This window comes from Haliotis rubra, unplaced genomic scaffold (assembly GCF_003918875.1).
Source record: "Haliotis rubra isolate DU_JTF1 unplaced genomic scaffold, ASM391887v1 Scf1341, whole genome shotgun sequence".
NCBI classification, from domain to species: Eukaryota; Metazoa; Mollusca; class Gastropoda; order Lepetellida; family Haliotidae; genus Haliotis; species Haliotis rubra.
In genome coordinates, this window is record NW_025765272.1 from 67,231 (window position 1) to 82,413 (window position 15,183).

General features: G+C 42.8%; 1 protein-coding gene across 1 annotated transcript in view; it reads left to right on the forward strand.

The window, feature by feature from the left end:
- Nucleotides 1–15,183, forward strand: part of LOC124267866 (maestro heat-like repeat-containing protein family member 1) — a 67,585-nt gene that overhangs the window by 42,021 nt on the left and 10,381 nt on the right. Inside the window, 6 exon segments of the mRNA XM_046702854.1 lie at nt 1,363–1,515; nt 2,541–2,695; nt 3,967–4,147; nt 11,054–11,188; nt 13,811–13,887; nt 14,977–15,114. Of these exon segments, the coding sequence (XP_046558810.1) occupies nt 1,363–1,515; nt 2,541–2,695; nt 3,967–4,147; nt 11,054–11,188; nt 13,811–13,887; nt 14,977–15,114 (839 nt within the window).

The window sequence follows — 15,183 nt, forward strand, 5'->3', positions numbered from 1 at the left end:
TGCCAAAATACTCGCCTGCCGGGTACAGAGAATATGTAATATATGAATACACAGTGCCATTTAGAAAGTGGTCAAATGTAATATATGTTATATCAAGGGATTATACTTTCTCAGTAAAGTACAGATTCTAATACATTTGTTGGGTTGAGTCCCATCCGGGATTCGAACCCACACCCTCAGAGTTAGGCACTTCCACAAAAAATGGAAATCAGACAACTGGTAGTCTAGACCACAGACTTTGTGTATCCCCCTGATAAGAGTGAATTGTCATGGTTCCCACCACTATGAATACACAATGTTAATTAGAAACTGGTCAAATGTAACATATGTTATATTTGGGTTTACACTTTCTCCAATATAAAACATGTAATCTAAACTATCAGTTGTCAGGCTTCCATTTTTGTAGAAGCTGAGTGGTTGTGTGGGTTAGACTTTGTGCTGGCGAGTTGGGTTTCAAATGGGAGCCACAGGATTTTGCCTTGACTCGCAAAAGTAGGGTCCAGGGGATCCTTGTCAATATATTTTATGGGTCCTTGCTGGTAATGTGAGGGTGCTGTAAAGTATTGGAACAGTGTACTGTAGCGTGGGTTCAAATAATTACTTCAGAGCCTGGAGCCAGAGTGATCATTTAGACAATGGTCATGACCGATGGGTGAAATAACAGACAAATAACTATGTTTTGTGCATCTGTCCAGACGCAGAATTTAGGTTTTTCTGTGTCCATTCTCTACATTTGTGCACATGTACGTTTGTGTGTCACGTAAAACCCTTGAGTCAACCCCAAAATGTGCTGTTCTAAGGCTACTGTACTTTACTGAGAAGGGTCATGCCAAATATAACATACATTATAATCAGAGATTCCAGAATGGTATTTGTTTGTCTAGTGGTCTAAGGTGCCACTGGCTGTTGATTCTATCCCAACATTGCCCGTGATTATGAACATTGGTACATAAGCACCACATCTGGGCATGTGTGTTTTACCCAATTGGAAATGGTCTTGAGTACAGAATAACAAAAACCTGATGCCATATTAGTAAGGAACATGCAGAAGCTGTTTCCTTTGTCATTGTTTCCCATTTTGAAGCTGCCCATTTTTTTAGCCACCTCATCTACCAGACAGGAGTTTGGGTGTGCTTCCTTCCAAATGACTCGAAACAAATGCTGTCATAAAAAAATATCATTTTTGTTTAAAAAGTTTCTAAAAAGAATACTGGGTATTTCTTGACAAGTGGTCTGTCAGATCCAAGCTGTTGAAATTCCTGAATTACTGTTGACATTCACAAATCATTTGGACAAAGTTATCTGTTGGTGTTAGTGAGGCAGTTTAAATCAAAAACAACCACACTTCAATCTGTCTCTCAGGTTGTGTCCAAGAAGCTCCCAGCTGATCACCTGCAGCCGTTCATGGAGGTGCTTCAAGAGGGTCTGCTGGATGCCCAGTCTCACAGCTCTTCCGGGGCATGTGTGGTTCTCAATGGTCTCATGAAGACCCGTGGAAGCGAGCTGCATAAAGAGGTGAGGGTGTAGAGGAGGGGTACTGTGGTCTGACAGTTCTTCTGGGACGTGTGAGGGTGTTGAGGAGGGGTACTGTAGTCTGACAGTTCTTCTAGGACATGTGAGGGTGTAGAGGAGGGGTACTGTAGTCTGACAGCTCTTCTGGGACGTGTGAGGGTGTTGAGGAGGGGTACTGTAGTCTGACAGCTCTTCTGGGACATGTGAGGGTGTTGAGGAGGGGTACTGTGGTCTGACAGTTCTTCTGGGACGTGTGAGGGTGTTGAGGAGGGGTACTGTAGTCTGACAGCTCTTCTGGGACGTGTGAGGGTGTAGAGGAGGGGTACTGTAGTCTGACAGGTCTTCTGGGACATGTGAGGGTGTAGAGGAGGGGTACTGTAGTCTGACAGCTCTTCTGTAGTTGCAAAGTGCTCTCAATGGTCTGATGAAGTTGCAGGGAAGGGAACCACCCAAAGAGGTGATGGTGTTGAGGTGGGGTATTGTACTACCGCGCTGTCTCTCAACCAAATCTGGGGCATGACTTGTCCTCTGTCATCTGATGAAGACATAGCGAGGGAAAGTACATAAATCTGATATCAACCGATACTATGTTTTATCACCTTCATGAGGAATTTTAGAGGATATGATAGTTAAGAAATATTATGGTTTAGCAAAATGATGTGAAGAAGTGATATTAACTGTGTCTATGTAATCAGTTTACACAAGTTTTTAAATCTTGATCCTCCTGCCATGCCAACAATTACTAGTTGGGCGTTTCATGACTACGACACTCAGATATATGAGGGATCTGTGGGTAGCCTAGTGGTTAAAGCGTTGCTCGCTCACCGAAGACCCGGTTTGAATCCCCACATGGGTACAATGTGAAGCCCATTTCTGGTGTAACTCAGTGAGTCAGATATATGAGACAATATTTGTAGTAAGCCTTATAAGGTGAAGTGTTGATTCAGTAAGTTTCCTCGGTCAATAATATGTGAGATTCATGTGCCCAATGCCTGGATGATCTAATATCACAAGAGTGGTTTTCCCAGGTGAGCAAGATCCTCGACAACCTGTACGAAAAGCTTCGATTCATCCAGTGTCCGCAGACTAGAACAGGAACACTGCGTACAATACGAACAATGGCATCTCACCACCTCATCCCAGTCGTCACGACCCTGCTGGGATACCCACTGCCTTACGATGAGTAAGTTATATCTGTATGGGAGATACCCACTGCCTTACGATAAGTAAGTTATATCTGTATAGTAAGATACCCACTGCCTTATGATGAGTAAGTTATATCTGTATAGTGAGATACCCACTGCCTTACGATGAGTAAGTTATATCTGTATAGTGAGATACCCACTGCCTTATGATAAGTAAGTTATCTGTATAGTGAGTAAGCTGGCATCTGATGAGTAAGTTGCATCTGTATAGTGAGATATACTGCCTCACGATGAGTAAGTTATAAGTTATATCTGTATAGTGAGATACTTACTGCCTTACGATGAGTAAGTTATATCTGTATAGTGAGATAATCACTGCCTTATGATGAGTAAGTTATATCTGTATAGTGAGATACCCACTGCCTTATGATGAGTAAGTTATATCTGTATAGTGAGATACGCGCCTTGTATGAGATAAGTAATTATATCTGTATCACTGACTATGCCTTATGATAAGTAAGTTATATCTGTATAGTGAGATACTGCCTTCTGATAGTAAGTATATCTGTATAGTGAGATACTGCCTTATGATAAGTAAGTTATATCTGTATAGTGATGATATCACTGCCTTATGATAAGTAAGTTATATCTGTATAGTGAGATACTGCCTTATGATAAGTAAGTTATATCTGTATAGTGAGATACTGCCTTATGATAAGTAAGTTATATCTGTATAGTGAGATACTGCCTTATGATAAGTAAGTTATATCTGTATAGTGAGATACTGCCTTATGATAAGTAAGTTATATCTGTATAGTGAGATACTGCCTTATGATAAGTAAGTTATATCTGTATAGTGAGATACTGCCTTATATCTAAGTATAGTGATATACTGATTTATGATGAGTAAGTTAAGATACTATGATAAGTAGAAGTTATATCTGTATGTAGATGTATGGGAGTTATACTAAGATGCCTCACTATCAGTAAGTTATAGTGAGATACTGATTTATGATGAGTAAGTTGAGATTTACATTGTGTGATACTGCCTTATGATAAGTAAATTATATCTGTATTGTAGGATACTCACAATAACTACCGGTAAGGTATGTCAGTTTAGTGAGTTAACACTGCTTTATGATGAGTAAGATGTAATCTGTATAGTGACATACTCACTGCCACTACGATGGGTTAAGCACGGACTACTCACTGCTGATTGTATACTGTAAGTATGTTTATGCAGTTCTCTCAGCTTGATCTCCGTGTCATCCACATGTTCAATGTACGACCCTACTGTCTCATCTTCCAGACACATAGTTGAGGTGTGGCACATCATTGCCCAGGAGTCCCAGTTGACAGCCAGCATGATCGACCACTTCCTGGACCTGCTACAGAAGAGTCTGCCTTACGAGGAGAAACCAGACCCACGAGACAAGACCCAGCTGATCAAGACAGCAACAATTATCCCCCCTTGCTGTAAGTATTATCAAGTGGAGATTTAGAATGAAATTGTGTAAAGGGAGTAATTATAACGTAAACATTCCCTCTGGATTATGGTAGCCTTATTCCTGTGGATAATCATTCATCGTCATCAGAATGTTCTAATTAGAAGAAAGTTCAGGGATCTCCGCCTTTATCTATTAAAGTCCGATATCCAGGCGGCCATGGATAAATCTGTACGTGATATGGAGATGAGGAATGACGAAAAAGTTAATTGCCTGTCAAAACATTTGGAGGATCCTGTTTTATCCGGCAAGACGGCAGATAGCCACAGTGGCTTGGTGGTCGATGGCAAGAGCCAGGGGCCAAAGTCACTTCCTACGGAAACCAGGGGTGCAATGACCGGGAAAGCCGGTTACCATGCCCTGGTGTACGTAGGAGGCTGGTCCCCTCGGGGGAGGAGAAGCCTAGGGTTTCAAGCGACAGGGATGGATCCGGGGTGACCGTGGCTCAGGCTACACCCCCCGCGTCCTTTGTCCCCGGGAGCCAGTCATCTGTGGCTGCTCCCTGTCGCATACAGCCTGCTACCTTCTCCCACGGGGTGAACGGGCTGCAAGCGTTTCACGGGTCCGACTCAGTCCAGACGGCACATGATTCCCGCCCCAGCTTTAGCCAGGCCACTGGGTCGGCTGCTATGGATATCAACCCAGCAGTCTGATTTGCACGGGCCTAGCAGTTCAGAGGACTCGGCTACGGACCCGCAAGGTTATTTTGACACAGACAATCCGCCCTTAATCCTGTTAGTGTCTGATGTGACGGATCAGGAGGATTTATCGGTTTATCCTTTTTCACAACCAGAGTTTTCCATGGATTTTACGCCGGGCTGGTCATTTAAGGAAAAGCTGGAACTTTTGCACGGACTTTATCCTAATACTCTACCACCGCCGTCGGACGAGCAGGAGATAGATATTCCCGTGGAACTCGGATTATCAGGTTGCCTTCCCCCGGAACGGATGCCCAGGCTGTCATTACCACATTCATCATCACTTAAGAAAGTGTTGGAGAATTACAACTTAGGCCTTTCTAAGGCTACGAACTTGAGTTCTTTGCCTAGGGTTTCTCATATATTCCATTCATGATCGTGTTATCCCAGCCAATCAACCAAGTTTAGACAAGGACTTTAAACAGTTACAGGATGCTAGAGGCTCTCGTGACTATGCACCGTTGTGTACTTTCAAGGATTGTAGGGAATTGGATACGGCAGCCCGTTCGGCGATTGATGCCCTATCTTATTCAAACTGATTTTCGGTGGGAGTTCGTGCCTTGCTCCCACCGGTGTTTCAAGATTATACGGGAGTTAAGAAAGACACTTTGATTTCCATGACTGCTCAAGAGGTGGCGTTAGAGCATTCGTTTCTGGATGTAGTGTATCAGTCCTTAGCCGATGTGATGTCGACTCAAGTGATATATTGGGCCGACTTACAGCTATTGAGTGGATACAGCAGCTAGATTCAGTGAGGAATTTACCGGATGTTTCAAGGGATTTTCTGTTTCACCAGCCCTTGGAATCGGATATCACCTTTAATGGACAATGTCAACAGGCTATTGAGGCTAGAGATGCTGTGACGTCGAGGAACTTGAATCAACGTTTGGCGTCGGCTCTTTTATTCCAAAATAGAGGAAGGGCTGACACTAGATCTAGAAGAGGTTCCAGTGTTACGTCTCGTTCTGCTCCATCTTCAACAAGTCGTAGTCAGAACTTTCAGAGATCTGCATTTGAACGTGCCTCGGATTCAAGAGCACCTTCAACAAATGTGGCTTTTACTAGAGGCTCATCCTCATCTAGGGGTTGAGGTAGGGGAGGTAGATCTTTTCGTGGATCAAGATCAACTTCTAAGAAATATTGACTCAAGTCTCACTGTTCAGCGTTCTCTTCCTTACAAATCGGAAATGTTCCTCGACATAATATTGGAATTGGACTTTGTATGTCCGGTGACACAATCTCCAGTAGGGGGCAGGTTGGCCCAATACTTAGACAGTTGGAAACTAATAACATCAGACGAGTGGGTCCTGTCTGTCGTGAGCATGAGGTTTATTCTTCCTTGGCACAAGCAACCTCCAGTGACTTGCTTTCCAGAGGGTCGTCGGTTTGTTCTTCAAGGCCAACGTTTAGCGGGAGCAAACTTAGCAATAAATCAGTTACTGGAGAAACGGGCAATCATAGAACTTCCTCCAGGGGATCAGACATGCGGGTTTTATTCACCGGGATTCTTAGTCCCAAAGAAGGATTCGGACGAAATGCGCATGATAATAGACTTGAAAGTGTTGAACAAGCTATTTTTGAGGAAACCGCCATATTCAGGATGGAATCAATTGCACCTTGATTCGTCAGGCTTCCAAGTTTATAAGCATAGATCTAAAGGATGCGTATCTTCATATCCCTATTCATCCAAGATCTCGCAAATACCTCAGATTTGCGGTGAACAGCCGCAGGTTTCAGTTCAGGGTGCTGCCGTTTCGGAATATCACTAGCACCGTGGTTGTTCACGAAAATAATCTCTCCAATTCTGGCTTTTCTTCATCAACGAAGGATTGCGATACACGGTTATCTGGACGATTTCTTGGCAAGGAATGTGGTGACAGCAGTTCTCATGAAGCAAACCAACTTTATAATCCATGTGTTTACGCATCTGGGTCTAATAGTTCATCCTACCAAGTCAGAACTGATCCCTTTCACGAGAATCAAGTTTCTGGGAGCAATCTTGGACTCAAGAGCAGGCACATTTATACTCCTCAGGATCGGTGGTTGGAAATATCAACCAAGATATCAATCCAGTCTCGAATGGAGGACTTGGAACTTCTCATAGTGTCCGAAGGGAGATATTATGGTGGACGGTGGACGTGAATGTGTTGCCAGGAGTTTCATTACGTCCTCGTTGACCGGATCTGACGCTTTATGCGGATGCCTCGAACATGGGTTGGGGTGCACACATGGACATCTGGCAGATTCAAGGTGTGTGGAATCCGTCAGAGGTGAATCTGCATATAAACTGTCGGGAGATGTTAGCACTGTTAAAAGCGATCCGTTGCTGGGGGAATCGCTTGTACGGGAAGAGTCTCATGTTAGTGTCGGACAATTCTACGGTAGTGGCTTACATCAACAAACAGGGAGGTACCAAATCTCAACAGCTCCTCGGGATCACTCAGGATCTGTATCACACTGGACGATATAAATTGTTTAATCAGGGTGCGCCACATTCCAGGTCGGAAGAATATCTTAGCGGACTCATTATCTCGACAGGACAGAGTGATCTCAACCGACTGAACTCTCAAGGAAGAGGCATTCGATTTGATAGGACAGACGTGGGAAATTCCAAACATAGATCTGTTTGCGACTTCCAGCAATTTTCGGATACCAACGTTTGTGAGCCCAGTACCGGATCCATTGGCATGGGCAGTCAACACCCTATCCATATCGTGGGAGGGGATGATAGCCTATGCGTTTCCTCCGTTCAAACTAATTCAAGAGGTTCTGTTAAAAGTTCAACAACACGACTGTCTTGTTTACTAGTGGCACCAGCGTGGCCTGCCAGACCTTGGTTTCCCACTCTACTACAACTGTTGGTGGACAAACCTCTACGTCTCCCGTTGTGGCACAGTCTAATCAGTCAACCCAAGTCCAACAGATTTCACAAGAATGTCAGTCAACTTGCACTACACGTATAGAAGCTATTTCAAGCTCACTCAGGAAACAGGGATTTACAGTTGGCAGCTTCCACAGCTGCCTTGTATGACGCTAAGTGGCGACGATTCATCCAGTGGAGACGAGAGTGTGGAAACTTGGATGTGCCTGTCACCATTCCAATGATAGTGGATTTTATCTTGTTCCTAAGGGAACAGAAACAGAAGCATAATACTATTGAGGGATATGGATCAGCTATTGCTTCAGTCATGGATGTTCAAGGTTTATCTGTGGGCTCTGATACATCGCTTCACAAAATGATCAGATCCTTTCAGATTAAGGATATATCGTCTCCAACGATATTTCCTAAGTGGGATTTAACGTTTGTACTTCAATCTGTTCAAAAATCTCCTTATGAGCCTATGCAGGACGCTTCTCTAAAGTACGGCATTTCTCTTGGCATTTGCAACGGCTTCCAGAGTTTCGGAATTACATATTGACTTTAAATCCATCACTTTTTCGGAAAGATATAAACAGATAACTTTTAGAACTGAGCCGGAATTCATTGCCAAGAATCAAACTTCCGCTTGTGGTCCGTTGGGACATAGGATATATCGTATACCTCAGCTTCCTACCTCTACCTCTAGATCGGATAGGACTAGACTTTTGTGTCCCATACATGCCTTGCACTGGTACATTCAGCGTACTTCAACGCTTAGACGTAATCGTCGCAGACTGTTTATTTCATTTTAGACAAATGTAGACTCTGAGATATCCAAGAATACCATATCTTCATGGCTCAGAAAGACTATATCTTTTGCTTATAGGGATCAGAATCAAGACTTAATTGATCTTAAATTCTCCCCCCATGAAATTAGAGCCCTAGCTTAATCCTTAGCAGCTTGGTCGTCAGTTGCGTTAGAACAAGTTGTGTCTAATTGTCAATGGAAATCTCCTAATACCTTTATCCATTTTTACCTCAGGGATGTTGCTCCCTCTATTGAAGGTTTACATTCATTAGGACCTTTAGTAGCGGCTCAGCACCTTACCTCCGCCTGACTGCCCCTGGGGGGGGTGGGGGTTGGGGTGGTGTTGACCTGGCATCTACATCTTCAGGAAGGATGACGCAGTGAGAGATAGTGCCTGGGACTGTCTGAGGGACCACTCGGAGGATAATGGATGGATACTGGTCAGGGGCCAGCATGTAGCAAGACAAGTTGACATGCTAAGAGAATTTACGTTTAGATGTAACACCTAACCGAGCACAATATGGACAGAGTTTCTAACTTCTGAGCTATGGTTGATGGCTTCAGGTTAGAATATGATTTACGAGCTCAAGGTGGTTACCTTAAGGTTTGAGTTGAGCACATTTATAGTCTAACAGTTAACCGGAGGTGATGTCATCTAGGTTAGTTAGTATTGCATCATAGAGATTGTCTCTAGGGTCCGGAAGTGCGGTCATTAGACTGGAAGTGATGTCATCAAACAGGAAGTGACGTCATAATTACCGGAAGTGACGTCATAAGTTTAAGGATTATTAGGTTTAATGACACAATTCGGGACTCGAATAGAATCATGATATATTCATAGGAATCTAGTGTAATCTGGATTTATGGCGTCAGGGATTATATAATCCCTACTATTACGGATTAGGATTATCATGATATCTATCATATCAACCATAACTATAGGAAGTTAGAAGACTCTCCATCTCTGGGAATGTATTCCCCCACTGCTACTGACCAAACTGGAGATAAATTATTTATCTCTGACTAAGTCATAGTTATTCTTAGGAGGTTGAGTAATCAACTCTCAGTTAGTGGTATAGAGGGTAGTATCTTCCAAGGGTAACCCTCCTTCCTTACTTGGGATTCAGGCTACCATAATCCAGGGGGAATGTTTACGTTATAATTAGGAACAATTACATGTATTGTTAGTAATTGTTAGTAAACTTACCTCTGGATTATGGGGAGTAGTTCCCACCCTGTGTCCTCCCCGCGAATTTATCCTTAGAAGATGTCATAGATGTGTTGTTTTTAGAAAAATTATGATGGGTTCTAGGAGAACAATACAGTGACGTCAGGATCAAGGGAGATAACTCAGGGGTAGACTAGGTATACCACTAGGAATAGCTATGACTTAGTATTAAAATTTCTTTTGATTTTCTGTATGTATTCTGTGTATCCACAGGAATAAGGCTACCATAATCCAGAGGTAAGTTTACTAACAATTACTAACAATACATGTAATTGTTCCTGTTTTAAATTTAAGTAATTACTAACTGTTACTGTTTTTTCACTTCACAGATATTTCAATACTTTGAATATGGACGAAGATCCGGGTTAGAATTGATCTGCAGCAACCCATGTTTGTCGTAAGAGGCGACTAACGGGATCGGGTGCTCAGGCTCACTGACTTTGTTTGACACATGTCATTGTATCCCAATTGCATAGATCGCTGCTCATGCTGTTGATCACTGGATTGTCTGGTCCAGACTTGATTATTTACAGACGGCCACCATATAGCTGGAATATTGCTGAGTGGCGTAAAATTAAACTCACTCACTCTCTTTAAATATGATTCTGAATTTATTAATGATCCCATTATATTTGGGGTGTGGTGGGCGAGCTGGCTAAGGCGCAAGGCTAGTGATCCAGCGAGGTTGAGGTGTCGGGATTGAGTCCACCTGTGATCGGGTCTTGAAAAACGCCTTGGAGTCAACTTTGTGTACAGACTCTTTCAGTGTTGTCACAACCCCAAGTGTACAGTCCACAGCCCTGGGCACTTAAAAGAACACACGAATCCGTTGGTATATGACCAGATGGTGGCCACATGAATACGTGCAAACACCTAGTTGTGGGTACAGCAACGTGCAGTAAACTTGGACAAAGTACTGTGGCTATGTGTCCCAGTCCGCCCAGCTGTGAATGGGTACCTCGTAAGGATGGGGAAGCTGCAATAACTCGGTGCATCTTGTGGCAGCAAGAGTTGTATGTTCCCCAGGGAGATGAGATTTATAATATGATTTGTTGAGATAGACATCCAATGATCGAGGGAAAAATACCAGCGCCTTGAGCATGCACTAGTGTGTGGATATGTGCGCTATATAAATATCCAATAATGATAATTTTCATGTTACAGAAATATATAACTACAAAATATAAACCCCATCATTCAGTCAAATACATGTTTTGGAACAATTGGAGGTGAGAAAAAAGAGAATATACTGGTCAGTGCCAAAGTGAAATATAAATCCACGATGTTTTTGCTCCAGGTTACTTATGCACTGAAGGAAATATTTGAGGTGGAGGAATCTGAAGAACAAGTGTTGAAGAGCTTTCACAGACTGTTTGCAGCATTGATGGTGCGGGTGGGCTCGGCTGTTGGAGTTGGGCCTCCCAAAACTCAGGTCTGTTGAAGTTGATAGTTTGCAGTGTGTGAGTGAGGGAGGGAAGGAGGGAGAGAGGAGGGATCGGGCTGGGTTTTGCATTGCTTTGAACATGAATTTTAGGACATGTTGGCTTTATGATGTGATGTGATGTGAAATTGGGTTTAACGTCATGGTTGAGGATATTTCGCTCATATGACGATTTGCATGCGTGTGTATGTGTATGTGCGGCTGCATGTACTAGCCCAGACGTAAGCTGGTTTTATAGTGCTAGCCCACTGAGATACCCTGCCACAGTGAAGCATGAATACCCCACTCAGACACATTATACTGACTCCGAGCCGACCAGTCGTTGTTGTACCCATTAATGCCGAGCGCAGTGTTCGAAATACCCCATATATTAGTGTGCCATGGCACAGTAAATATTGAAATGACACGGCTGAAAAATGTTCTCTGTGCCCTTTTGACACGCCTAATTTTCTAGACACATAACTCACATTCAGTCATTTATGATTTAATCCCTAAAACAATTATTTTTTTCCAAACTGAATAATACCATACATATTTGAATGCTCATAAACCCATTTCTTTATTTAACAATAAATTTCAAATGATCATCATCATTGTCATTTATTCTAAAAACATGTGGGCATACTCGATTTCTGAAAGGCACACCTAAAATATTTGTCTGGTGCCCTTAGGCACACTTAGAAAAAAAATGGATTTCTATCCCTGCGAGAGCCAAGCAGGGACCTACAAATACCATATTTTAACGTCTGGTATGACAGGAACCAACAAGTACCATATTTTATCGTCTGTTATGATGTGGTCAGGGATCGCACCCGCGACCTTTGAGAGAATAAAGGCAAGAGTGGTGCAGATTTTAGATGTGTATCAGTTTTGTGAAACCCATGAATGTGGGCAGGTGCTGTCAGACCTAGAATCACCATAATGGTAAATGTGGGATTCTGGGTACTCAAATCACTTCCCTGTCCGTTGCTGTAATAAGACAATTCGGCACTGTGACGTCTGGTGTTATAATGAGCATGTTCAGCTGTCCAGGCCTTCTTCTACATTAGGGAAGTAGGTTCAAATTTGATTACAGAACTTTATCAGGTACTTTTTGGCCACAAGTAACTGCCAGTAAATTGTGTTGGGTGGTCGAGTACAGGTTATTATCCCCCGCCATGAAGTGGGAGGGGGATATTGGTTTGAGCTCCCTCCGTCCTTCCATTTGTCTTTTTCGTCTGTCCGAGATGATGGGGACAGATTTTTGAAGAAACTGTTAGAGATAGGGAAACCAAATTTGATATGTGTTTTCAGGACATGAATGCCTTGATGGAGTTCGAAAACAGAAAATGAGTTTGTTGCAGAGTTATGGCCCTTGTCATGCATTTCTTTCCTTAGTGCAGGGCATCCCAAATGGGTAACAGATTTTCTCAGAAACCGTTATAGATAGGGAAACCAAATGTGGTATGTGTTTTCAGGACATGAATATCATGGTGGAGTTCAAAAACAGGAACCAAATAGGAACAGAACACTGTGGCGGGGGATATTGATGACCGTGTCTTCTTGTTTCTTTCCTGTGATCATTGTTATCCCACATCAGAGGATCCTTGCTGTTGGTGTTTCCAGGGCCACACACAGGACAGGCTGCCGTGATATAACTGTCGTATTGCTAGCTTGGATGTATAACTATGCTCACTCTCTTTCATATTTTACATATGAAGCAGCGTTTAAAATTCCCACCTGCCCGACCGTCCAGAATGGTCTGTTTTCATCTTGGACGGTCAAATTTCAAAAGTAGCCTGTCCGGTGGTCTGGTAGATATTTCTCTGATCTTGATATGTGAGGCAGAAAATGCAACAGATTTTTAGTTTGTAAACCAGTCCATGCACCTTCGCCTTAACGTTACACTACATGCAGTAAAGTATTTGGAAACTTGATTGTATTTTGTTTTTTTATTGTTGAAAACCGGACAGGCAAGTTTGTATCCGCACTGGTAATTTTTATACTTACCAGTCTGCCTGTCTGGCTTGGAATTTTGGGAGTTTTAAACACTGTATGAAGATTTAGTCATGTTTATGTAATGTTTTGAGGGGTTTTGTTGTGAAGACCACTTGTGTTAGGTATTGGATAGATCAGCTGATTGAAGGTTGGACCGAATCTGTGTTATCGTGCTGTGTCTGTGTGGGGTGTCAATGTTTAACTGCGACATGGTATCTCAGTAGGCTAGCACTACACACCAGACCTGACAAGTACAAGCACCTGCATACCGCTGTTTCAGTGTTGATTGTGAATGTAATGTCAAACCTCATTTCACCTCATCTTCATGACTGAAATGCAGTGTTGCTTTTCTTTGTTTTTTATTTTCTTGCCTGCCTGTCACCCGTGAAGATCGGGTTAGAATTGGTCTTCAGTAACCCCATGCTTGTCGAAGGAGACGAATAACTGGATCAGGGGGTCAGGCTCCCTGACTTGATTGACACATTTCATTGTATCCTAATTGCGCAGAACAATGCTCATGCTGTTGATCACTGTATTGTCTGATTTGATTATTTACAGACCACCACCATATAGGTGGAATATTGCTGAGTGCGGCGTAAAACTAAACTCACTCACTCACTTGTCTTCCTGTCACAGGTTGAAAAAGAGGAGCCCAAACCAAAGGACAAGAAGAAAGCTGCAAAGGTGGAACATAAACTCATCAACCCAAGTCAGTAAGGAAGCAGTTCAGTTTGCCTTCTGTGACATACATTGTGATAGACTGTACTGGGACACAGGCAACTCAATGTCTAAGGCCCGCAGTTTGATTGGGAGACCCCAAGGCCCCTGGGACATACATTGTGATAGACTGTACTGGGACACAGGCAACTCAGTGTCTAAGGCCCAAGAGTTTGATTGGAGTTTGATTGGGAGACCTGCGTCCCTGGGACATACATTGTGATAGACTGTACTGGGACACAGGCAACTCAGTGTCTAAGGCCCGCAGTTTGATTGGGAGACCTGCGTCCCTGGGACATACATTGTGATAGACTGTACTGGGACACAGGCAACTCAGTGTCTAAGGCCCGCAGTTTGATTGGGAGACCTGCGTCCCTGGGACATGCCTGATACCAATGGTCATAGTTTATGTTACAAAACGAACAACATTTACTACAGCTACACTAAGATCTGAGGACATCCCATTACAGGTCGCATCAGAGCAATCTTTTTTGAACTTTGAGAAACTAATTTAATAAATAGTAACTAGCAACTTCCATTCAAGACTAGGCTGGGAAAATATTGATTCAAAATTTGAATATTGAACAAGAGAAAATTGTTGAATGTCTTATAGAAGGCAGTATGTTTCATGGGATGTGAGAGGTCTTTTATAGTTTCACATGTTTATCCCATTGAAGACAGATGATGACTTTGATGGAATCAGTTGCAGAGACTGTATGTGTTGTTTGGAGGACACCACGTTAATGTTTTCAAGCATGATTAGAAATGGTCTTCTGACTTTAATGATGCTGTGATTGGTCCTATGAAAGGTTGTTCTGACATGACCCATCACAAGATCTACTCAGATCTTTCTTTCAAGGTGGTGAGAACTAAGTTCTGATTATTTCCTGAAACTGTAACAATATTTGAACAGTTCAGTCTTATATTGATTTCTCATGTGAATATGTCAGTATTGAAATGTGTATGGATTGTGTGTACCTGTGTGTACCTGTGTATACCTGTGTATACCTGTGTAATCTGTCAAATTTTGGATCAGCAAATACGTCCCCAGGTTATTAGATTAAACTTGTTCATTCTCTGACCAGTGCAGTGACTGAGGCCTTCCAGAAGTTCCTCCAGAGAGCCAAGAGCTTTGACATGTGTGAGAGTCTGGAGAAGGAGATGGTGTTTATCAACATGGAGGATGAGATGCTGTACCCAGAGTCCATCACCACTCTAGCCAGGTACTGAGATCAATGTCATTTAGAGGAGATCAGTGGAAAATAGGGGCCATCTAGAAGTCATCACTACTC